Consider the following 26,322-nt stretch of genomic DNA (forward strand, 5'->3'; position numbering starts at 1 on the left):
ATTGGGATTTACTGTTAAGAGAACGACAATGACGCCCAATTGTTGGAATGTTTTGTACAAAGCGAGCGTCACCCACGCGATTTGTTTATAAGTCCACCCACGTCGTATTTTGTCACGTTTATCACATAGTCCATGCTGCAGACGACGTGGCTTTAAAGGCACACACGTATATGTATATAAATGTGTGTGTACCTAAATGTTCAACTGGACGAATACGTCTGTGCATTTCCCCAGAGTGGCAAGTTATTACTCGTGCTGGAGCTGTGAAAAAAGCAGACGGAAAACATGTCAGACACGATTGAACAAGTGTAAGTTAAACATACTCTACTTTGATGGACTGTATATAAAGAAATATATGAATGTATTTTATCCTACAGAATCATTAATATTACTTAAAGGTGGAAAGGTATATTCATTAAGCTTTTATGAGCTAATTGAGTGTTCTGTTGTCTAATTCTAAAAATAGAATAAAGTAAATCAGGTTTTGGCTTAGAATGATATGCATAATTAAAATGTGTAAGTAGGAGTAATCATTATAATGTCAAGCCATCCAAAGAACTTGTTTTAAAAGGATAAAACTTTTTGTAGAGCGGCAACAACAGTCTTCTAGACAAGTATATTGTTTTCCTACGCTGTAAATCTGGTGTAGAAGTGCCCACAAGTTGTCAATAGAGGGTTGAGGTCAGTTGAGGCCGGAGGCGGTGTCATTATTCTTTCATCTTTAAGGCCTTTACCGGCTAGCCACACTGTGGAGTGCTTCCATGCGTGCTGTGGAGTGTTGTCCTGCATAAAAATGCGCTCAGTCACTGCTTTTCAAGAAAGTGTCTTCGTGAATCTTGGCAGGTCCGCTGGCATACGATTTAAAGTGGCGCTCTGTGTTCCTGTTCCTCCATAGGCCCATCCCTGTGCCCTATCAAGAGGCATTCAACTGTTCAGTCCGTAAAGTCGCTGAAATATTGGCCCTTCCATTGGCAATGCCATTTGGGCACACAATATTCCTTGTATTGCTTGGCACTAACTGTAAATTATTAAACCATTGAAACAGTACGAACGTTGAGTCTTTTCAAATCTTTGGATGTTTATTTACATCTTTAAAGCAAGTTCATAAGTGATTTGACGGCATATTGTTATGCAATCACGCCCTAAATGACAAACATACATTTTGTCAGTTAAATATCTAGATTTAGCCAATTGTCCTTTGCAAAAGGAGCTGCCCACTTATGAAGACTATGAAGCCATGCATATCACCCTCCCACAAACTATAATACATGTAATAACACAAAAATTGCACCCTTCCAATACCACCCAACAAATACCGAAATTACCCAAAAAACCCACCAATAAAAATTCTAGCAAAACAGGACAAACCTTTTGAGGATTATATCTGTAAGTTATTTGTTGCAAACATAGTGCTGTGACAGACTGAGAGAGTGGGGATGTTGGAAGTGGCTGCAGCGTTTTGCAGCTGGGTGCGGTAGGGAAGCTTATAAAGAGTTTCAGGAAGAGCCTGTTAAATGTGAATATTGTACCTCCTCGATATTCTGTTTGGTCGGCTACAGGCTTCAATCTGGGTCGACATGCTAGACCAAATCATGTAGCGGCCTCACTGTAAACTGCTTTGCTACAAGAACACTTCTTGAAAACTACTGTGATAGTCCTGCGTTTCAAAAGGATGGACTCAGACGTTGGTTCAGTTTGCTCACTTCTTTTATTAAAAAAAAAAATGCTGTAACAAACCACTTGAGCTAACGCGACCTGTTGGTAGCTGCACCTAACGCGCTGGTTAAGCAAACTGACTTCTGCCATCTAGCCCATCCAATTACCATTCACCCCTGGGTTAAATTTTGACCCAACATTGGCTTTTAGATGTTTTTGATGTCTGATATCAAAAGAAAAGCATACAAAAAATCAGTGGGAGGCTAAAATATTGCATAGATTATCATAATGTGTCGACTTTCATTGTGCCATCCTGCCGTCCCTTGTAAATGCTTGTAAAAGGGAAGTTGAGAGGGACATCCAGCAGATTTCATATTTAGCCCATGTCGGACTCATTTACTGCCATTAAGAATCATGAACATTGTCAATTTGGACATAGACAAACCCGATGTTTTATCATGCATTTCCCAATGTTTTTGCATTAATCCTTTCAACGGAAACTTGCAAACAGGGCGCAGTAGAATTTTTTTGTATTGGGACCCCAAAACCACTGAGAGGCGCTAGCAGCCAACTAATGACATTTGCAACCCTTTCAATGACTTGATTGAATGACTTAGCATGACTCCCATAATGCAAAGGCTTTGATCCAATAACTAAATGTTGCAGTAAAAGCTTTTTGGCTACAGGGAAGCGTTTTATTTCATGCAACGCCCAATATTATACATGCATATTCCTGTCTGCAAAATCTGCAGCATTGAATAGGTGTTAACCTTTTTAATGAGAATCTAAATTTACATTTGTAAATATGCAAATGTAAGAATAGGGTTGATGCCACTGAACATTTTGAGGGGTTGAAAGTAAATAAATATTTGTATTTGACGATGTAATGACCCTTTCAAAGTCAGCCCAAGGTGGGTAATAGTAAGGCCAGGTTAGTGAAAAATCCCTGGACACTCAGGGGTTATTTTTGAAAGAATACGGCCGGTGTAAAAATATGCATCTATATCTTAAAATTTGGCTTATTTGGCTTACGAATGCAAATCCTTGAATGTCCTCGAATTAAAAAAAAAAAGAAAGAAAAAAAAAGAAAAATCAAATCCTTAATTGAACATTTATAGAACTTACTTACATACTTTTGGCCTTAATGTGGGGGAAAAAATGTCTTATATTTAGGGAATTACGGTACTTGTACTGGGCCGATACCTGGCCCTTCAAGGTATCAGGCCAATACAAGTATCGACTGCTCACTTGGAGCAGTTTTACATCACCAAGTAGAAATTACAAATTAGACAGAGAAAATTGTCATTAATTTGATTAATAAATGATGCTGTATTGGAATAGACAGGTCATTCTTGAAATGATCTTTTATTGTTTTTTTCTGGGGGGAAAATGTGTTTGAAAACGAGCATCCCTGGGCGGAAATGAAAATTTCTTTACAATAATGTTCTATGAGGCCAACACTAGTCTATATTATTTATTATAACGTTATGACAAATATTGTATTTGTGAAATGTGAATTAGGCCGCAAAATCCATTCAAGGGGAAATTGAACATTACAGTTCCGCGGGGCTCAGATAACGGCACAGACATCACTTGACCAAAGTGAGAAAATCTGTAAAATGTGATTGGTTGTTCATCTGTTAGAACAACTTTGATGTCATTTTCAGTCAACAGGTGGAACAATGGCCGTTAACTGAAATAAAAGCATGTTGGTTTTTCCGCATTTGTAATTTGCATCCCATTCACAAATGCAGTATTCATCCTGATGCTGTGTTTGGACGGCATAAATCGAAAAATCTTTTGACTTGCTTCCACAATCCATCCTGTTAGCATCTTTCCGTACACAATATATGTGATATACTAAGAGCTGTATGTTTGCACATTATCTCCAGCGCCTTGAATTTGTTTTCGCCTCACAGAATGTGTGTATATGTGTGTTTAGCTGTCAAAAAATGGCCAACCTTCAGCTGAAGGGACTGAAAGCAGAGGATGAATTCCCAGATCTCAGTCAACACAACAACCACATGGCCAAGTTCTTAAACATGGACATGTACAAAACACTGAGGGAGCGGACCACGCCTAACGGGTTTACTATTGATCGTGTCATCCAGACAGGAGTGGATAATCCAGGTAATAATCTGCCGCTCATGAATCCGTTTGCGCCGTCTAATGTTGCATTCTTTGATTTGTGCAGGTCACCCGTTCATCATGACGGTGGGCTGCGTTGCTGGAGACGAAGAGTCATACGAGGTCTTCAAAGAGCTGCTTGACCTGGTCATTGAGGATAGACATGGAGGATACAAACCGACAGACATGCATAAGACTGACCTCAACCCCGAAAACCTCATTGTAATGCACCACACGCGGCATCCAATGGTGATTTAGACCTAGACACAAACATGTTTTGCTCGAAGGGCGGTGATGACCTGGACCCGGAATACGTTTTGAGCTCCCGGGTCCGAACAGGCCGCAGCATTCGTGGCTTTTGCCTGCCGCCGCTCTGCAGACGAGGGGAGAGGCGCGCTGTGAAGAAGCTCGCCGTGGAAGGTAGAGACGAGCAAACACCTGAGCTTGCGTTCTGTGCCGATGCGATGGGAACTCGATTGCCCTTTCTGCAGTCCTGGGTTCGCTAACTGGAGATCTGCAGGGGAAATACTATTCCTTGAGAGAGCTGTCAGAAGCCGAGCAGCAGCAGATGATCGACGACCACTTGCTGTTTGACAAGCCAGTGTCCCCTCTGCTGCTGGCCTCAAGAATGGCTCGTGACTGGCCTGACGCCAGAGGCATCTGGTAAGACATTCTTTTATGCGCGTGACAAAAGAAAGATGGTGGCATCCATGATCTTTCCAGGCATAATGAAAACAAGACATTTTTGGTGTGGGTGAACGAAGAGGACCATCTACGAGTGATCTCTATGCAGAAGGGTGGTAACTTGAAGGAAGTGTTTACTCGCTTCTGCACCGGACTCACAGAGGTTTGTACGTTTCCCACACAAAAAACGGTCGTGCCAACTTGTTGACTACTTTCCGAAGCCTTTCTGTCACTTTTTTTTGTTTTTGTCAAAAGCAACAAGCGACAAATCTAGTGACTTCCTGTTCTGCGGACTAACGCTAATGTAACGGGACGTCTCGTTCCGTATCTGTCGGGATGTCTCGCATGTCCAGATCACTCATTTTGATTCAATTTGACATTCTGCGATTTAAGAATATAGGACACAATTGATTTATAGAATAATTTGCTTAAAACAGCAATAGGACCATGCCAAGCGTTATCGGGAAAAGCAACCCAATGACGTTCATTGCTATCGAGAGCAAAGCTCCCATCAACCTGTCACACTCAATTACTACAGTGCTCAAAAAGCTTCAAAGTCAAGGGTGTGCTGGCCATGACTCATCACTATTCATAAAAATAAGTCACTCGCAGACAAATATTTTACATGACGATAATTCTTGTCGCTGACAAGGTAGAGAGTTTTAGGTTGGATGACATGTATCTGAAGACACAATCATAATGTAAATGTAATATATGTATAATTGTTGTAAGATTCAACAATATGTTTTGAGCTCCCGGGTCCGAACAGGCCGCAGCATTCGTGGCTTTTGCCTGCCGCCGCTCTGCAACCTGTTAGATCAGGCTGTAGGCCTGGTACCAATTTGCTATCCGGTGCCCGAAGGGACTGTGACAGTGAGCCATGGTGTAGACGTAGATCAGGAAGAGGTTCAAAGGCAAAATGAAAAAAAAGTTCATTTGTAGTCGTGAACTTAAGGTATTCCTGCAACCTCGTTACTGGGGTGTTCTCAACATTCTAAATTTAACAGTATTCACACCTTTCCCATTCCCTTCAAATCATTACACTGTTTTGAATGGTTTTAACAGTTCCAGCTTTAAACCCCTAGATTTAAACCATTGAGTGTTGAAAATGGATCCGCAGGTGATTTTGAATACATAAAGAATTTTGAATGGAGAGATTGCCAATGAAAGGTTTGTTGGATGATATAATATTGTGATGTCCTTTATAGATTGAAGCTGTGTTCAATTAAAGGTTTGTTGGGTTATATAACGATGATGTCCTTTATAGATTGAAGCTTTGTTCAAGAACAAAGGCTATTCTTTCATGTGGAATGAGCACCTTGGCTACATCCTAACCTGCCCATCCAACTTGGGCACTGGTCTTCGCGCCGGTGTGCATGTGAAGCTACCAAACATGAGCCAACATCCAGACTTCGAAGATGTCCTTAAAAAACTGAGGCTGCAGAAACGTGGAACTGGTAGATATTCTTTTGCTTTAATTCAAGTTTGGCATTAGTCACTTCTGTAACTTGAAATGTATCCGCTAGGTGGTGTGGACACCGATGCCGTGGATGGAGTTTTTGACATCTCAAATGCCGACAGACTGGGCTTCTCTGAGGTGGAGCTGGTGCAGATGGTCGTCGACGGCGTCAAGCTGTTGATAGATATGGAAAAGAAACTGGCGGCAGGGGAGTCCATTGAGGAGCTAATGCCCACCCAGAAGTAAATGCGCCCTATCCCAACTTCTTAGAATCTGATTAAATGACTTGTCCTACAGCATGTACTCATCCCTTTTTTTGGTTCATGAATATGTATTAAAACGTTATTTCTGTAGGATGCACTAAAATGCAATTGTTTCACCAAAACACTGAATAAAAAGTGAGACGAAGTTAACCCTTTGAAATACCACAAGCTCTGTCTCCACTGACTCTATCTACACGACAAAATTAGTTTTCACCAATAAATCTAGCAGACACTGCGCAATCCTACTGTAACCAGTTGGGTCATTCCCGCAAATTAGCAAAACGTAACGATTCGAGTTAAGTGGCACAGAAAATCAGACACCTACCATCAACATCGAACGACAGGATAAAGAATTTCTAAAAGCAAGCGCACGGCAGAATAGTGCAAGTTTTCAGTACTAGTCCACAAACAGGGTTAGGGTTCTGATGCTTGTACTCATCAGATGGGTGTGGTTGCAACTGGAATGTGGATGTGTCCCTCCACATGATTGGCAGGTCTGTCCTTGTGGCACCTGGGTGTAAGAAGATTGTTTTTGCTTAAATTCTCTGCTTAGATTTTCTTTTTTCATTTCCACTTTCACGAGAAATTGGACAACGCAACCTACCTTGTAAGTTGTAACCCACTCCCACTCAGAAGTTGAAATCCACTCATCGGTGCCCGCATCTTGTAGTAATTTCCCTACTTAGTACTATCAGTGTAATCTATAGTAACACCCAGCACAATATATCTGTAATCAATATATTTCTGCAATACTGGATGCTCAATTGATGAGAAATTAGTGGTTAAGCATGGCTGGCTTCAGATAAATGTCATGTTTCATGCGTCATGACATGAGGTGGACCAACTGTCCACCCCTGATGCAATAGTCAGACTCGGTTGTTTTTTTTTTTTTAATGAACGGTAAATATACTATTGTTTTGTGATGAACAATTTTCTTGTTTTACATTTGGACTGGCAATATTTAGACTAAACAAGATGATATGACTTGCCACGCAACTTGAAACAAGTAATTGCTTGCTTGTGCCCTTCCATGCAAAGCAAAATGTGGTGAAATACTACTTTTGTGTACATTTTCTAACCATAAACCTAGGGGTTTAATTGTGAATGGAGGATCCTTCCTTGGAAGACAAAAATGGACAGCTACATACCCCTTTTTTCTAAGTGTATGAGTTCCCTAAGTGCATGGTCCTGTACAAGCTCAACTAGTTGCTCATGAGACAACACAACCACCAAGTGGGATCCAGCATTTCAACCCTGTTTAAGAGTTATGTATGTCTAAAGCGACATCGAAGCATTGCCTCTTAAGTTACAGCTCTGAGGGAAATCATCCATGGACGTCGACAGCAATCCTCCAGACGCTTTCAAAGGTTGTGGAGGTTCCCTAAATTTATATTCCTTGTCACTACTAATGTAGAGAGTAGCCTTTCGGCTGTCGCCATCTGTTATATGAAGTAACGGCGAACAGAAAAGGACAAGATTGCAAAGACATCAGTTGATATAAAAGTCAAAACACCTCTGTTCAAATACCAGGTTTAGGTGACATACAACATGAGACCAAAGTAAATCCTACAGGTCAGTGGTCATTTTGATTTCACATTTTTTTTAATCCACAAAAGGCTGCAATTTGAAAAGCAATGTACACCATTTTTACTGTTGCTACGAAACATCAATGTAAGCGCCAAATGTTATGGCTTCATTTTGCCGCTGCACCAATTTATGAAGCCTGTCGAAAAAGTCAGTCCAGTGACCTACAGTAAAACTCAACAAAACCCGAATGTGCAAAAATACCCGCCTAGTGTGAAAAAATCTCCATGCGTTGAAGCCTTTCACTTTTTATAGGTGTGTTTTGCATTTGCGCACATCCCACATACAGGTCGCATTTATTTAGAAATAAATCAGATTTCACCCCCCCAAAAAAACAATATAGCATTAATCCCTGCAATGTGAACGTAGCACCTGAAATAGTGAACTGTAAGGACTTCGAGGACTACTTCCCAAACAAAAAGGACCCACAAACTGACAAGGAATGGATTCTCAACCTATTTGTTACCAAACCAGGGGAATCCAGCATGGCTGTGCAAAAAGATGAACTTGCAAATGCCAGCAGCCTTAAAAGAATGTTCGAGACTCTCGACTTCCCATCTGTGTGAAGAAAGAAACAAGCTGAGGGCTCTGATTAGTGTGGCGTTAATGATGAGTTCATATTTTATGTGCACTTTATATTTGCCAGGGACGCAACGTGAAATTTTGCTCATTTGTCCTGTTCCCAATTGTTAATTTGTTTTCAACTTTTGTTAAAAAACCTCTTCGCATCACGACGGCCAGTCTGCTTTGCGAATGTTCAATGTCACACACGAGAGGGCAGGAATAAATCATGGCGGCCAGTTTGCGGGCACCCAGAACAGTACAACAAGGCCGGTAGAGCTTTAAATACAAAAACAGCTACTGTAAATGAGAGCACTCACCTGATTTGGAAAAAGATGGAGGAAGAACTTGGCCTACCTGGTATGTACAGTATTTACTTAGCTTTTTTAACTGCTGTATTCCTCAGAGTACAAGTCAAGTTTTTTTTTCCTCATTTTCAACCCCCATGTAAGGAGGGTCGTTTTTTTAGTCCTAAAATAAGTATATACAGTAAGTATTCTCTAATAAGGAATTCTTTTGCGTTGTCCAATCTTTCCTCATAACGGAATTTCCTTATGAGGTAAACAATGGTATATGTCCTGTCTGAACGTTCACGTATGTTAACAAAATACAGTACATGTGTAACGTGAGCAATAAAAGGTAAAAATGTACTGTCCAACAACATTTTACGAATCAAAAAATACAGTATTTAGAACATGTACTGTATATGAACTGGAAAATGCAAAAACATGGTCCAAAAGATGTACTGTTTATAAAATAATACAGTGCAGTACTCAACCGTACTTAACCTCAGTGTTGTAGTTTAATGTTGACTTTTGACCATCTTGGGGAAAAAAATTACTCTATTTGAGTTGTTAGTTGGTTTCATTTCTTGCTTTATGAAAATGTTTGCCTGCATATCATACACTTGTGTTACTAACTGCAAGTAACAGTCCAGTTGAATGTCTGGTGAGTTTTGTGCTTCGAGCAAGAAGGAATTTCCTCCAAGAAGGTAAATTGCCAGAATACTAAGCAAGAATGAATTCCTTGTTTTTGATTGTCTTTCCGACTTTGAGCGTCTCCTGCTAAGCTCAGTTGGATAAATTTCATCGTCCGTCTTTCACGGTCATTTCTGTTTCCGGACACCACGGTTTATAGGACGTGAATGAATAGCATTGTACTCGTTCTTAATTACAGCCAAACTCATAACAATAAAGAGTCACTTAAATGTCACCCTTTGGAGCCAATGATATTGGATTAAAAAGAGGAGCGGACACTTCTTCGTTTTATGGAATGGGAACTTCCTGTGTTGCAGTGAAAATGGTTCTCCGAAAAGGTTCTGCTTTCCAGATAACGGAAGTTCCGTTGGAGGGAGTCAATTGGTAATGTAATAAAATGGTAGGGAATTTAATGCCTGTTTTTTTTTTTTTTTATCTGGGATTGGAAATTTTCGCTCGACAAGAGGTCCGTAGTTGGGAATACTTACTGTGTATTGTACCTCTAGTCTGATACAACATGCATCTGTTTTACAGAGTTTGCACAGAACGTTGTAAAAATGCACTTTTGTCAAGCGCCGCCTTGTTACCTCTTTGTTGTCAACAACAAGGCGGAGTGCATAATTTTCCCAGTGGACTTTAATGAGAAGGAAGATGGCTTGACTTGTCTCCTTCAGCCTGTGAACATGTGCTTGATGTCGGCAGGTGGGAAGAGAAACAGAGAAGCGCCTTCCGCGCTCTGGTTTCACAACAGTCATCACCTGGGTAAAGAATGTCCCAAGTAAGATGATCGGCAAATCAAGTTAAATGGAAGGAGATATTTGGACAGAGCTAGTGATGATGACTTTTAGGGCTTTTCGACAAATTGATATTCAATTGTGTCAAAACAAGCATTGAAACTTCAAATCATTTTATTGTTGCAACATTAGTTTCAGCATTTGCATGTGTCTTGCTTCCGCTCATCCCATAACCACACCCGTATGTTATTTGATATAAGATTAAGAAATGTGTTTAAAAGTACCGTAATTTTGTCATTTTAATAACACACACCTTGTGTTGTAATTGAAAAGTCATGATCTATGTAACTACTTAAGTCAGGGATAGAATAGAAATTACATTGTGTAAAATTCATCCAAATTGGAGAAAAAACGTGGGGGTCGACATATAAGCGAGGTCAACTGGTACTCGGAAAAATACAGTAATTACTGTGCAGAATTAACAACACAGTATTTATCACAGTATCGGCCACTTAGTTGCGACTTTGAAACTTTTTTTTTTTTTTTCTGCCAGTTTTCCCGCAAGGCAAGTGACACGCAATGCAAACAAAATACAAGTACTGTAGCATGATGTAAAACAGTCAAAAGACGTGTGCATGTTTAACCATTCATACGAGTACGACCCTAGATTGTTTTGGATTTTGAATTGTCTTCGTATGAGTTCCACTCTAATGTATTGACCTTGAATTGTCTTGTGTGAGTACAACTCTAAAATTTTTGTCCCCCTGACTAGGAATTGAAAACCATGTTTGTTATAGCTACCGACAATGGTAAATGCAGCACCTCCAGCACCTCCTGCTCACCGTAATGAAACACGGTCTAAATCTTACACACTGTACACCTTTAACGAGACACAAATTGACGTCCGTGGATTTCCGTCTTTGAATGCATAACTGATTTCTGATGTTTGAGTTGAATATTGTAGATTGTAGAGAATTATTGTCACATGTATAGCACGAAATGCATGTTTAGATGACGTCACTCCAAGCTACCAGGCAAAGTAAGTCGATCTGCGAGTCATTGGCATTTGGCATGAGTCAAGCAGAGAATGGCAGAATGGAATGGCAAAATAGCTCATCACGCTCTGATGTTAGGGATAATGTATGTGCATTTTTAGTGAAGCGCAAATGAAGCTTTTATGGGCCATTTGTGGTTATTTGGGGCCAATTGCTTGGAAAATAGCTTCATTTTTGGAAGCTTCTGTAAGAGCAAGGGACCTCTCCTGGCAGAAATAAACATTTCAACAACAGTTGATTTGAAAGAACCCTTCCCTTTGAATTGGTTTTGATGCACAGACGCTGGTAGAATCCAATTCACAAAGATTAATTAATTACAAATAAAGATGTTTGTATTTATTTAATCCTTACTTGTTGTTAAGGTTATGTGGCTGTTAAGCATCTCTTGATAAAATTGTGACTGTCCAATTTATAATTTATTTTATATTCATGTTTTTAGATAATATATGGATTTGGAGTCACAGAACATCATCTTCTTTATGCAGGGTTTCACAGTCAGGGTGTCAAACTCATTTTCATCACTGGTTACATCAGAGTAACCCCAAATACAGAGATCCCTCCTTTTTCCACGGTTAATGGGGACCAGAACCCTCCCTAAGTGAAAAAACGTGAAGTAGACTCACCCCGACGGAATTTTGATGCACGTGTCTGTGGGTACCTTAATTATTTTAAATGTTGAATGTATTTATACTTTACGTATTTGATACAAATATTACTGCACTACACACATTTACTTAAATCTTAAATGATTAAAAATACAGTAACTGTACTGTTGTCCCTTCCTATTCCCATCCATTGGACTGTAGTCTCACGGAGAGCTGCGGTTATATCAGCCGCACCCAGAAGTCTAATTAGAGTGAAGCTTGTACCAGACCAAACATGATAACAATTAGAGTTTACACTTGGAATTCCAATTTATTACGAAGAAATCAAGGTAAGAGATTAACATTGTCACAGTGCAGCTCTGCTGCTCCATTTGAGCCTCTGTCACAGCATATATGACTTTGGGGAAGTGTTGATTGACGTGATTGATAGTGGTTCTCTTGCGCCATCTTGTGGTATCTACATGCTGTTACAGCAACACGAAGTCTCTTAAATGCCAGCTGTGCTTCGGAAACACACTTCAGTTCTGCTATAAGGTCTTCATTAGATCTTTGGTTTCCCATCATGGATCGCTTTTTATTTGAGGTTTTATTTAAAGAGCAGATGGTGTGATGGAGGGTGATTTGGAACTTGTGATAAACTAGGGCCTTGTCTACATGTAACTGGCTAATTTAAATCCGCACAGGCTCCCCTCTGTATCGTTGTTTATTTAAAAAGGCGCGACTATATAAAACCGCATTGTGCGGTTTCAAATTCGTGTACAAGCATGCCAAGTCGCTAGGCGGCGGTAATGTCACAAACTCTGTCCAATCAGAAAGAACTTCTGTCTCTAACGTGTCCAATCAGAAAGAACTTCCGCCTTCGACGATCGGTTTCCGGGTCTTCGGCAGGAAAAAGAGTAGCGCAATGACGCAAATCCCTGTTGAAGCTGGTCACACGCAACCACGAAACCGGAGGCTTGGGAAAATCTCCACTTTGGTTTTGAAACATCCCATTTTGAAGGGAAAAAAAGCCCAGCCACATATAGCAAATAGGGCAAAACGGAGACATATACTGCCCGTTTGCAAGAACCCCCGCTACATGTAGACAAGGCCTGAGACACAAGAATCCTTAGGGCGGTGTGAGCTGGACTGTTACTCACAAACTCACTGTCTTGGTTCCAGGACAGAACGTTGTCCGTGGCATATTCTTTTGCTCTCGACTAGAGGTCATGGATGGACATATATTTTTGGAGGCTTGTTTCGGAACTTTGACTGGATAAATGAACGGGCTGATGTTTATTTATATGATTTTATATTTGTTATTAACCATTTTCGTTTGGCTCAGGGACTAAGGACCCTGAAGGGGGGAATGATGGAGGGTGATTTTGAACTTGTGGTGAACTGATAGACAAGAGTCCGGAAGTTTTTCCATTTATGGTTAGATTTCACTGTCAGTGTAATGGAATGATTTGACCCATGTTGGTATGTAACCAAAAAACTTCATGAGCCAGTCTTGCAGCAATAAAGAGGGTTCTCTCGTTTGTTCATCCAGGCTGTGTGTGTAACTGAGTACAGGTTTTTGGGTCCTCTCCAACAGGTGCAATTTTATGCACTGTGATACAGTATTGAGTTTTTTGTTTTACTGTTTGAATAAAACATTTCACACAAGACTTTAGGGACGGGGTAGTTTCCAGACCAGTTTTGCTGAACATTTATTTGGGAAAGGCACTAATTTCACACTCATTTTTTTTTTAATCAATGCACTTTACGGTACGAACAATAATTGAAGTAACTCAAATGTCACTAATGAAGATAAGTGGCTATAGAAAATGGATTGACAAAAGATTTTGATGAAAGGTTTTCTCTGGGCACTTACAACCTTACAGAATCAAACCAGAATCGAACCAAAAATGCTTCTTGTTTTAACTGAGGATGAATTGGTAAGGTATGTTTTTTTTAAACTTTTTCTTTGTCAATTTGTGCTCCACGATCGACTGGCGAGCAGTCCAGCATCCAAATGCTCATCCAAAACTGGCACAATAGCCATTTGAAACAAAAATGTTATTCTTAATTAAAATAGCTATATTACTATTAAGTACCGATACTTATTTCTTGTTTTGGATGATTCCGAAATAGCATGAGGTGCAGTTAAGGCCTCAGATATCAATATGTCAATATCAAAGCAAGGTGGTAGGTTGTCACGGTGACAGATGAATGCACACAAGAAATACTGTCAAAAGTGAGACAGAAATGTCAGAACTTGGCAAACAGTGGATCAAGCAGAAGCAGCAGAAAGACAAAGTCAGGAGCTAAGTGGAAAGTTTTTTAACCTTGGGGTGCTGTCGATGCTAATGTAATGCTGACAAACTGCAGTTGTAAAAGCTACAGCTAAAGAGAAGCGCTGGTGTGGGTTAGATTTCAGTAAAGATGTTTAGTTACAAAACTCACAAATACCCTCTTTCTGTCAGTCAGAGATGTCACCTTAAGGCTATAAAGTTCTTGAACCAGAAACAAATAAAAATGATACTATATAGTGCTCTCTTTTTAAATGAGGCACTGGCTTGATTTTTATCACATTTATATTTGAAGGTCTAAGAAAGTCAAATATCAGCTATTATGATGCAAATGAGCATGTTGACCTCGAGTCACTCAAACTTGAATTTGAGTGACCAAAATAATAAGTTAAGGCAATGCTGTTGCATTTTTCATCAGAAATTATGCTGACATTTAACCGCTGCTTGTGATTAAGTTCCTTTTGAGTCCCTGAATTCAACCATCAACTGCACTTTATTTATTAGTGCTGGTGATTGTGTCTTAAAAGTGTATTGCGATATATTGCGATAGAGCAAAGGCATATTGCGATACGTATTACAACACATTGGGCAATGATCGTTAACAAAAAACATATATAGATTGGATCCCTCGGGTTACAGCGTCCCTGACATACATTTTTTTCATGCTGCGTTGTGGAATAATACATTTTTCGTCTCCTCTTTATGGTATTTGCCCCGCTTTGCGACAAAAACAACTGTCATGAACCGAGGGGTTGGCTGTATTTGTGTTTTATTGCCTCCATCTGCTGCCGTGTTTAGGTAATTAAACTTATTTTCTGTTGCCATCAAACTGCCTCTATGCAACGCGTCACTACAGTGCTGGTCTACTATTGGTCGAGGTCTCTTCACGAAGATGCTGGGCTGCTATTGGTCAACCTCACTCGTTTCAAAATGGCGGAATGGTTAAGCTTTGTTCTACCGTGAGTGGTTACAAAACCGTATATATAGTGCTTTTTACTGCTTAATTCAAACTTGAATGAGTTAGCCATGGGTCCCAAGATTGTTAGTGATGTTAAAGAGAGAAGTAAGAAGATGATTTATATGGAAATGAAGCTGGAGATAATCAAGAAATACAAAGCTGGCCTAGCCTAGGCTAACCTTACTAGGGAATGCGGGCAAAACAACCGCCACTCAAACTTAAATAAATCCTTTCTATATTTTTTATTTATGTTTTCAGATTGTATACATGTATATTATTGTATATTATGTATATTATGGTGCCAATTTTTAACATGTATGTACAATTTTGATGTTTTTACCTGGGGTTCTAAACGTATTAGCTATTTAACATAGGTTTGGATTGCCCGCCATACTGCGAATTCACCTTACGAGCCCAACCGCGAAACGGATTAATCTTGTAACACGGGGGCCTACTGTATTACAAAACATATGTTAACAGTGACAGAAAAAAAACAGAAGCAAATTATTACAATAGAAAGTCTCTATTTATTCTTTGTCAGAAGCCACACACCATTGACATCTATGAGCAAAAATTAAACATTTTATAGAAAAAAAGAAGCAGCATGTCCACATTTTTTTTCAAGCATGCCCTTGACTGTGTTAATATGTCCCCAGCAGTTGCGAATATTCTTTCACATAGCACTGATGTGGCTTGAATACAGAGGTAGCACTTTGCCACACGTGCCTCTTATTGCGCATCACTTCGTACTCTTCTTTTCATGCCATTTTTGCTCATCAACCGTATACGAAACAGGTCTGTGACATTACTCGCATTGATGAAAAAAATACGACATAAAGCAAGGAGTAATCTATTGTTATAACTGGTCAAATACAGTGAAACCTCGAGATAAAGTGGTTTCTGTACAGGTTTTTTACCAAAATTATTTAGCATATAATAGAAACAAAATGAAATAAAACAAAACTTGCAATTTCAAAATTCCCATTTGAATTAAATGCAACATGAGATTCTACTGCTCGTTAATATGCTGCTCGTTGAGAAGTAGAAGTAGTCAGACATTATTGCGCTTCTCAGAAACACATACAAGAGCGTGCTACGGATAACTTGAACACTGTGCAGAAGCCCGAGATACGACTACAATGGCAGAGACAAAAGAAATGCTATCTTTGTATCATAAAGTTTCCTTTTTCTGCCATTTTTCCCTCCTCCTCTGCTGCCACTTTTGCTTTGGAACATGGCCTCACTCAAAAAGTAATGTATTGTAATATTTAATATGGAGTTTTTGAAGCGCTTGGAAAATATTTACATGTAAAACATGATTCATTGTATGACAAAAACCATGATAGAAAAGCCATTCCAGAGAGGATTAATTAAGAAAAAAACCCAAAATACTCTATCATGAAAATATGGTGTGTCAAAACAAATCCGTGAAATCTTGGAATCTGACTGTCGTAGCAGTATATCGGTATTATCACCCAGCACTAGCACTTCCTAAAAGTCATGCATTTCCTGTCGAGCTTGACAAAAAGTAAAATTGAAACAATAACTAACAACAGTACAAATTAGAACAGTTTCTTTTAATGACTTTATATTTTAGTCAATGTTATGTTAAACAGTATTAAATACCACTAGTGCATTTGCACTTACAAACATAAAATTTCACCCAGCAAAAAAATAAAGTGTCACACCCAGTGGATAGGAGAGACTTTATGCGTAAAGTATAAATAACAACATAGCCACACACACCTCCGTGTTGCACATGGTTTCTTCAATTTCCATCCTGTTAATCACTTTTGTTTTTGCATTTCATGCTGCTCTAGGTCTAAACTGAAATGTGCTCATTTGCTAGAATGGAGAAATCAGACAATGATTGGGCTTTGACCACCACTTCCTTTCAAATGCGAAGGGCCCCGCCCGTTGGCAGAACCCCGCTGAAGATACTTTAGCTCCAATTGTGGCCCACACACTATAATTAAATGCTACGTGAGTGTTTTACACAAAAGTGGCTCTGTTGCACATGAACAATGGATGACTTGCTCTCTGGGACTTTCGACTGATAACTGCAATTACTGTAAATGAGATGCTACCCAGTTCTACTTTAGAAATTTAGCATGATTGCCTTTGTCCTCTTGAGCTTGAGCTCACCTGGACAGTGGCAGTGGTGCAGTGAGGATTACTTTTTTGGACTTCTCCAGCGCCTTCAACACCATACAGCCTCTGCTGCTCAGTGGTAAACTGACAGAGATGGGAGTAGGCTCACACCTTGTGGCATGGATTACGGACTACCTGACAGGCAGACCCCAGTACGTGAGACTGGGGGGCTGTACGTCCGACACTGTTGTCAGCAGCACAGGAGCGCCACAGGGGACCGTGCTGTCTCCTGTCCTGTTCACCCTGTATACGTCAGACTTCCAGTACAACTCTGAGTCCTGCCACGTGCAGAAGTTTGCAGACGACACTGCTATCGTGGGATGTATCAGGAGTGGGCAGGAGGGGGAGTACAGGAAACTGATCCAGGACTTTGTCTCATGGAGCGACGCTAACCATCTGCACCTGAACACCACCAAGACCAGGGAGATGGTGGTGGACTTCAGGAGGCCTAAACCCCATCCGGAACCAGTAACCATCAAAGGAGAATGTGTAGAGTTTGTCCAGACCTACAAATACCTGGGTGTGCAGCTGGACAATAAACTGGATTGGACTACCAACACAGAAGCTCTGTGCAGGAAAGGACAGAGCCGACTGTACTTCCTCAGAAGGCTGGCGTCCTTCAACATCTGCAAAAAGCTCCTGCAGATGTTCTACCAGACTGTTGTGGCGAGCGCCCTCCTCTACGCAGTAGTGTGCTGGGGAGGCAGCACCAAGAAGAAGGACGCCTCGCGTCTGGATAAACTGGTGAGGAAGGCGGGCTCGGTTGTGGGCACAGAGCTGGACAGTCTGACAACTGTGGCTGAGCGACGAGCGCTAAACAAGCTGCTATCAATCATGGACAATCCAACGCATCCACTACACAGCATCATCCACAGACAGAGGAGCTGCTTCAGTGACAGATTGCTGTCACTGTCCTGCTCCACGGACAGGCTGAGGAGATCATTCCTCCCCCATGCCATGAGGCTCTTCAACTCCACCCGGGGCAGTAAAAGCTCACATTAAACTCTAAACCTCATACTCTGCACTGCACTATTCACTTTATACAAGCACCTTAATTATACTTGCACTAGACTCCAACGATTCACACTATTCTGTTTACACTGTTAACAAGCACCTTAAGTATACTTCTGTACTGGACTTATGTGTATCTTGTGTACTTTATTTCTCATATTTTATATCTCGACTTGAGGATACTGCTGGTAATGTGAATTTCCCTACGGGGATGAATAAAGTATCTATCTATCTATCTATCTATCTATCTATCAAACGTCAACTACTGTATGACATATGAACGTTGCTAATACGAGGACAACAATCGGTTTTGGAGCTATTCCTAAGCATTATGAATAAGTCGCTAAATAGAGTAACAGCGTCTTGAAGTTTTCAGATCAAAAGACAAGTCGCTGCTCTCCTTCGCTTGTACTGCTAACATGGCAGCACGTTAAAATAAAAGCAGAACATACGCTTTATTTTGACTTCACAAAAGCTGGCAGGGCTGGTTGAAGGCTGCGGATGATGAGTAATGAGTCAAGGTTCATCTAAGAGCTCCAAACAACAACTTCTGGTGCTAATTTGAAAAGAATACTGACATTGAAAATGCATCCATGTTTATGAGAAGAAAAAGAAAAAAAAAGGCCAAGAAAGCAGTGTGGATATTTCAGGGCTGTTCACTCTATTCAGTGACAAAGCTTAGCTATTTTATCCATAGATGCATATGACATTTTGAATGGTTAATTACTATTTGAAAACATTTACTATCATACTTTATTGGTACAGCTTGTCAATTGAAAAGAGCTTATGCTCACAAGAGGGAATGTGTACAGTACCTTGGTTATAAAAGCTAACTGTGAAACAATATGGCATTTTTGACTGACTGTTACAACTGTGAAGCGCAAGCGCAATTCAAATCTGGATTCCTCAAACACTGCAAGACAGTTCAGTCAGTCAATAATCCTAAACAATATGAAAAAAATAGCCCAAGAATGTATATAGAATGTAGAATGGTCTGCAGTCAAAAGTACTTTTTTTTATATTTAAGATGAGTACATTTACCTGTCAAAATAGGAGATTCAAAGTGCTATTTTTTTTTTTTTTTAATTTCAAAGGAAAATAGATCAAAAGCAAAAGTTAGATCGCAGAAGATGATGCAATATACAGTCATTGAATCTTGATGTAGTTCATAAGATGGTAGCAAAGATTTGACAAGACAAGCTACTTTGATGGTACTTCGGGCTTAAAATAAGTTTCACAATAGTCATTAAGAGAAAAAAAGTTTTTGACTTAGGTTTTGAGTCACTAGTAATTAAAAAAAACACAGCTACAGAGAGAGAGAGAGAGTTCCAGTGTGTTCTATCCCTACAAACAGACAAACACATTCTGTTCCGAGAAACCAATGTCTGAGTGCAATCGGATTAGAAGTAGTGCAATGCTCAATGTCTTATTAAATTACGTCTGCCCTTCCGTGCGGAAACAAATTCAAACAGGAATTCAAAGCCAATTCAATAAAGTGCATAAATTCTGTCTCCTAAAACAATCAGCTGGCTTTGGACTATCAAAGCATTGCTATCAGCAAGGTATATTGCCAAATAAACTGCGCAGAAGATCAATGCTCCGAAATGTTGGACGATACAATTGCTTAAACTACAGATTCCATGTTTGACTGTACCTTGATTGAGACATCCGTTTCTCAGCTATTTTCATCCACCAAGCGTGAACCGTTAATACCACGATAGGTAACGCGGCTGGGACGGACAAGCACGCCGTGGCCCGGATGGCAGGTGAAGTAGCGGCGGCCACCTACAGATCCGTCGTTCTTTCCCTTGGGGCCTCGGAGCTCCAGACCCAGCCAAAGGCCAGGAGCAAAGTCGGTCGTGCCCATGTAGCGGATGCAGGCCATCTCGTTGGCACTGTTCAACAGGACCTGCATGCCCTCGTGGAGGCGGACAGGGTTGTCACAACTGAAGACCGTTCCGGCGCTACTTGTCGGAAGGCTGCCACTGCCGCTACTCCGCGTGCTCCAGCGGCGACGGTGGGGGTTGGAACGACTCCTTTGGGTTTTGCTTTTGGGAGGAAGAAAACATTCATTAAAAATTAGCACACCGTTATGGAGGCATGGAACAGCTAAAATGGGGCAGATGTTTTTGATTGGCAAACTTTTGAATGCACTGAATTTGCATATATGTTTGTAAAAAAAAAATACATATACATTTGAAAATGTGTGCAATAAGTTTATATTCTGAGAACAGCATTTTTTTCCCTGACAGTGCCATGAGGTGATGAAAAAAAAAAGCATTTTTTTTTTCTGCCGTGCAGGGTTTTCTGTTCTGCATTTTTTTCCACATAATGTCAAGAGTATTGACTTTATGCATGCGCATTCCCAGACAAAGTTAAAGATAAGCTGAAGGAAAACTAGGTGTTTAACCCTTTCACTCTTGTTAGGACAATGCATCCCACAGCTTTTCAAAAAATGCCAGGGGGCATAGGAATGGTAGCAATCAGATGACTTGGCATCCCAACAGTCTATTACACACTCATCTAGAGATGAGATTCTAGTGGCATTTAGCAATTTCTCCATAGAGAACAAGCCAGTGCTGGGCCCACTGTCAACAAGGTAGTTTGCGTTGTACAATTTCCCATCAATTAACCATCTAGTACTGCAGAAATATATTGTTATGTGTTATATATGTGTGTTACTATAGATTACACTGATTACTATGTAGGGGCACTACTACGAAATGCGGGCACCAAATAGGAGTGGATTTCAATTTCTGAGTGGGAGTGGGTTAGAATTTCTGCCCTCATTGGTCGATTGCAGCGCTGGCAGCCAATCACCTCTTGAGTGCACGCATCTTGTCGTACTACACAGTACTTTTTTTTTTTTTTTTGTCAAGTTCTCTGAGTCAATCACACATGAGTAGCTAGATTAGACCGGCAAAGAGGAAAGGAAGCTTGGGCATCCTATTACCATTTGGAATAATTCCATCGGAATTTCAAGTATAAACTTTGTTAATCATGTTTGGTCAGCTATTTGCTTCACTCTAGTTAGACGTCCGGGCGCCTACTCATCGGGCAACTGCGGCTCACAGTGATCCCGACTACATGCAACCAAGACATGGAAACAAGAAGGAATAACAGTACGATTATAATATATGGTTTAATACTTCAAGGTTTAAGTAAATACGTATGTGTACTCCAATAATATTTGTCTAAAGCAGTGGTTCTTAACCTTGTTGGAGGCACCAAACCCCACCAGTTTCATATGCGCATTCACCGAACGCTTCTTTAGTAAAAAATAATTTATTTATTTATTCATTTATTTATTTTTACAGGTGCACGGAATGAATTGTGCATTAATATCACCTTGGTCGAATAACAAAACCAACACAGTGCATGGTAGGTAATCTCAGAGCAGGACGCTTTCAATGACTGTGCCCACTAAATGCAGACTAGACTGAGGGGTGGACCTCTCGAACCCCTGAGACCGACTCACCGAACCCCTAGGGTTCGATCGAACCCAGGTTAAGAACCACTGGTTTAAAGTTCAAATACTTTTCACACTTTGAAAAAAAAAATCATGTACCCACATATCACATACATGAAAATTCCGTCACAATTACTGTATAGCATATACCGGAACACACACACACAGATGCACATGCGCACACACACGCACACACGCACACACGCACACACACACACACACACACACACACACACAGAACAAGAACCACCTGGTCACAGTGCTTCTCCTGCTCGTTTCCTTGGGTGGAGCAATAGCAGATGACGTGCTGAAGCTGCGACGGATCAGCCCTGCATGACAATCACACGAATCAAGTGTGTGTAGTGCGCCAAAACACAATGAATGCCAAGACAATGGCTGCAATATGAGCAGCACTCTCACCGCTGATTGACGGATGGTTAAGATGTGACGAGGAGAGCTCTGAGAGGCAATCAACAGATCCGTGGATCCTGGGGGTGTCCAAAACAACAACCAGATGTAGCATAAGTAGAAGAACATGATCACCTATGTAAAATCCGCCTGCAGCAAAGTCACTTTTAATTCAGTAACTGCTAGTGTATACCATTTGCGTTCTCAAATAAAAATAGATTACTTTAGACGACTGCTCGCACTGACAGAAGCAAAAAGTGCTATGACATGAATTTCCCCACAGTGAGAGTAATAAAGGATTATCTTATCCCCCTGAAGCAAAAGAAACATTGTTTGTTTTCCTAATGGTGTGTTGTAGCTGCTGACAGGAGAAGAAAAGGAAGGTTCAAACACGTTGCTTGAGAATCTCACTTTCTCTCCAAGGCGGAGAAGCATGTGTGTGGCTGGAAAAATAAAGGACTACAGGCCCTAGGGTTAATTAGGGGAAAAATGAGCAAAAACATAACATGAAAAAGGGAGGGCACACACAAAGGTTCTTACTTGCCTAAAGCAGCTCCTATTTCAGAGAAGGTGTAAATAGTAGATTAAAAGAAACAATGTTAGGAGAGTAATGAAAGCAATAAAGAAATGAGGAGGAGTGCTTTGCTGGAAAGTCCCAGAGGCTCCGTGGCAAAGCAAGATCAGCCCTTCCTTCATTTTAAAGTAAAACCAGCAATTTCACTTCAATGACTTATAACTGGCATGTGACTATATATTGAAAACGACTTTCTCCAGGCTCTCCCTAAACAGCTACCTTAGCACTTCATATGCATATTGAGTCATTGCTGTGTCTTGAGGCAACTGATCTAAAAAGTTCATGATGATAAAATATTTCATTAAACTTCTGCTCTTGGAGGCGTGAATTTCTCAAGCCAAACTCCCAGATTATGATCAGCAAGAATGACACACAGTCCGCCAAGCAGATTAATAGAATGGTTAGATAAATTAGATGCAACACCATCTACAGCAGTGGGCCCCAACCAATCCGTGGCCTGCTACCAGCCCATGACCCATTTGGGACTGTGCTACACAATTAAACCAACCAAAACAATACAAAAAAATAAATAAAAAAATTGAGGAGCATATACTTCAACCCACTCACCACCGATTACCTTCCGATGGGCAGTATTGGTAGGGCTGCGTGATGGTGATTGAAAATTGTAATATGTGACGTGCCGTGCTGACTTCTGTGAGCATCTTTACCCAATCAGAAGCAAAATAAATGTGCGTGACTTGGATCAATCACGTCCAGCGTTTCCTTCTATCTTTGGTTTCCAAGTTGAAGTAAAAAGAATCCACCGGTAAATTAAGTAAGAAGCAGTAAACAGAACACAATAGTATCAATGAAACGAACTGAATATACAGCTCAACGTGCAACGGATGGCGTGCCATGATGACTTGGCATCATATTTCGAAAGAAAATAGAAAATAGAAAAAAAAAAAAAATATATATATATATATATATATATATATATATATTATATCCCTGATTTACGTTATTTTCATGTTGCGACCTGGAATACTGAGTTTTTTCCATCCCCTCTTTATGACATTTTCCCAGATTTGCGACAGAAACAACTGTTGTGACCCTATGGGGTTGGCTATATTTATGTTGTTTTGCCTCCATCTGCTGGCATTTTTAGGTAATTACACTTATAACTGCTTCCATGCAACGAATGACTGCAATGCTGGTCTGCTATTGGTCGGCGTGTCCTCACAGAGATGGTGGTCTGCTATTGGTCGGCCTCACTCGTTTCAAAACGAACGGAACGGTAAAGCTTCGTTCGAATGTGAGTGGTTACAAAACCACATTTATAGTGCATTTTACTGCTTGATTTAAAGTTGTATGGGTTAGCCATGGGTCCCAAGATTGCTAGTGATGTTAAAGAGAGAATCAAGAACATATGGAAATGAAGCTGGAGATAATCAAGAAATACAAAGCTAGCCTAGCCTAGGCTAACCTTACTAGGGAATGCGGGCCAAACAAGTACCACTCAGAGTTAAATAAATCCTTTCTATATTTTTTATTTATGAAGTTTTCTGATTGTAGACATGTTTATTATAAATATGTAGCACTTACTATACTATATTATACTAGTTTTGGTATTGGTATTGCATCTTAAAAGTGGATTGCGATACAGCAAAGGCGTATTGCGATACGTATTGCAGTATATTGGGCAATGTTTGGTTTAAAAAAAAAAATCCTTAGCATATATTGTATATTAAAATTACTGGAAAGAAAACAGAAGGAAATTATTAAAATAGACAAATTCTATGTATTCTTTTTGTGAGGCCACACATCATTGACATCTCTGACCACACATTAAAATTTTTTTTTTTTAAAAATACATGTAACATTTTTTTTTATTTCAAGCATGCTCTTGTCTGTGTTAATATGTCTCCAGCAGTTGGGAATACTCTAAGATGGCACTCATGTGGCAGGAATACGCAGGTATCACTTTGCCACAGTTTCCAGCACAGGATACTGGTGACAGTGCTTGCACCCGTGAATGAAACACGTGACGTCACTCGCTTTGGTGAAAAAAATACGACAAATACCAAGGAGAAATCTATTGTGATTTGTCAAATACATGGCGAGATGCGGTCCCTTCTGTACGTTTTTTCCCCATCATACCACGAAAGATACATAGCATATAAAAAAAAAATACAAAACAAAATAAACAAAAAACAAAACTTGAAATCTCAAAATTCCGATTTGAATTAAACGCAAGATGAGATTCTCCTGTCCGTTAATATGGCTGCTCGGATATTAGTGCACTTACACACAGATACGAGAGCTTACTGCGGACAAATTGAACGGAAGAGTTTTCTTTTTCTGCTGTTTTTGTCCACCTCTGCTGCCGCCAGTTTTGCTTTGGTACATGGCCTTACTCGAAAGGTAATGTATTGTTGTCCGTTCCCTGGCCGTAGACAAGTGACACGGGGTAAAGTCCCTCTTCCAGGGCCGGGGTTGCCCTCCGGGGTAGACGGCTCTCACACGTTGGCTCAAATTGGAGCGTGCAGCCGACAAAATGGTCATCGGGGAGGCAGGGTCGACATAAGCTGTCACTTTTATTACATTTATAAAAATCACAGCAGTACACTGGTCTCTGTACCGCCGCGCATGAATATGCAGCCAGATGATAAAGATTAGATTACATTTCATCAAAAATCTGGACTACGGTTTGCTCTTCTTCTTTCTCTCTGTTTTACTAGTTGTGTGCTGAATTAAATATTGTCGGCTTTGCTGGTGCCTGTTATCAAGGATATAGCTGAAAAAGTGGGCAGCCTTGATATTTACAGGTTGACAGCAATAGCCAGAAAACTTTCAAAAGTCTAAAGAGAACAAATAAAATTCACAGATACCGGTAATGAGATTCAAATTCTAATCCTAATAATTCTGATTCATGTGTACAGTATATGGCATTAAAATGGTGAACAAAATCAGAACTTTTCAGATGTTTTCTTTTTATAGACCCTTTAAAAGCATTGCAGCACACTGATCCCATGATTTTGGGGGGATAAATTGGGCGAGAGAGAGAGAGACATATTGTCATATAATCAACATATAGTGAAACTCCTGATTTATTGGTAGGGTGTAAATATACACAATAAATGTTGGCTAAAATTGGGGAAGAGTGTCTCATCCCCACTGAGCAAGGGAGAATGTTGTCCCTACTTCCTCCTAAAAGATTTTCCAAAGTTGAGAGCCTCCTGCAATATGCCAACGACCGAGCACAGCTGAGATGTTTTTTGGTTTTGAGCATGTAAAAAAAATGGGAAATGGACTTACACTTATGTAGTGTTTTTCTACCTTGGGTATTCAAAGCATTCTACAACTCATTTACCTACTGATGATGCAGCATTAGGAGAATTTGAGGGTTTAGTGTCTTGCTCAAGGACACTTCAACATGGTCATGATGGTTGGCGGAATTGAACTCAGGTTCAGGTCGGTTCGGAAACGATGAATCAAGCACAAAGCCACGCTGCCTGGGTTTATAAAGTGAGCTATGATTGGTTGTTATTTGAGCCCTGAGAGACTGTCGTTTTGTTGACGGAAAGAAGCCTGGTGGATTTTTTGCTTGATTCATCTTCTACAAAAGCAAAATTAACCTTTTACTGGGCGCAGCAGCCACTTAGCAAAATGTCCAAAAGTGTCTGTAACGACCATTGCTTAAATACTAGCGTACCCCTAAATTTCTCTAAAATCCTGAAAATTCTTGCCTGTTTAGGACTTAAAAATAGAAAAACGTGTGCCTAATAAAGGCAGTTTTTGCTTGTTTAGACTATCAGCCGAAAGCAGCTGCT

General features: G+C 40.2%; 2 protein-coding genes across 6 annotated transcripts in view; one reads left to right on the forward strand and one right to left on the reverse strand.

Moving 5' to 3' along the window:
• The first annotated feature begins 138 nt into the window (after positions 1-138).
• Positions 139-6,339, forward strand: LOC148413163 (creatine kinase, testis isozyme-like). Its single transcript, XM_088432864.1, has 8 exons — positions 139-308; positions 3,599-3,786; positions 3,851-4,005; positions 4,071-4,203; positions 4,275-4,446; positions 4,507-4,630; positions 5,735-5,924; positions 5,994-6,339. Exons 1-8 carry the CDS (start codon positions 286-288, stop codon positions 6,170-6,172), a joined length of 1,164 nt encoding a protein of 387 aa, XP_088288990.1. The 5' UTR covers positions 139-285; the 3' UTR covers positions 6,173-6,339.
• A 9,107-nt stretch (positions 6,340-15,446) lies between these two features.
• Positions 15,447-26,322, reverse strand: part of LOC148413164 (CAP-Gly domain-containing linker protein 4) — a 44,960-nt gene continuing 34,084 nt past the window's right edge. For 4 of the 5 annotated variants that reach the window (XM_088432417.1, XM_088432414.1, XM_088432415.1 and 1 more), the window contains exons 13-15: positions 21,988-22,055; positions 21,818-21,896; positions 15,447-20,146 (exon numbers count right to left, since the gene is read on the reverse strand). In XM_088432417.1, the coding sequence (XP_088288543.1) occupies positions 19,774-20,146; positions 21,818-21,896; positions 21,988-22,055 (520 nt within the window). In that variant the 3' untranslated portion in view covers positions 15,447-19,773. The remainder of the gene's footprint in view (positions 20,147-21,817; positions 21,897-21,987; positions 22,056-26,322) is intronic. The other variant, XM_088432418.1, reaches the window with a different exon arrangement.

Source organism: Hippichthys cyanospilos, chromosome 14, assembly GCF_059441005.1.
Source record: "Hippichthys cyanospilos isolate Australia breed blue-spotted pipefish chromosome 14, RoL_Hcya_1.0, whole genome shotgun sequence".
NCBI lineage: Eukaryota > Metazoa > Chordata > Actinopteri > Syngnathiformes > Syngnathidae > Hippichthys > Hippichthys cyanospilos.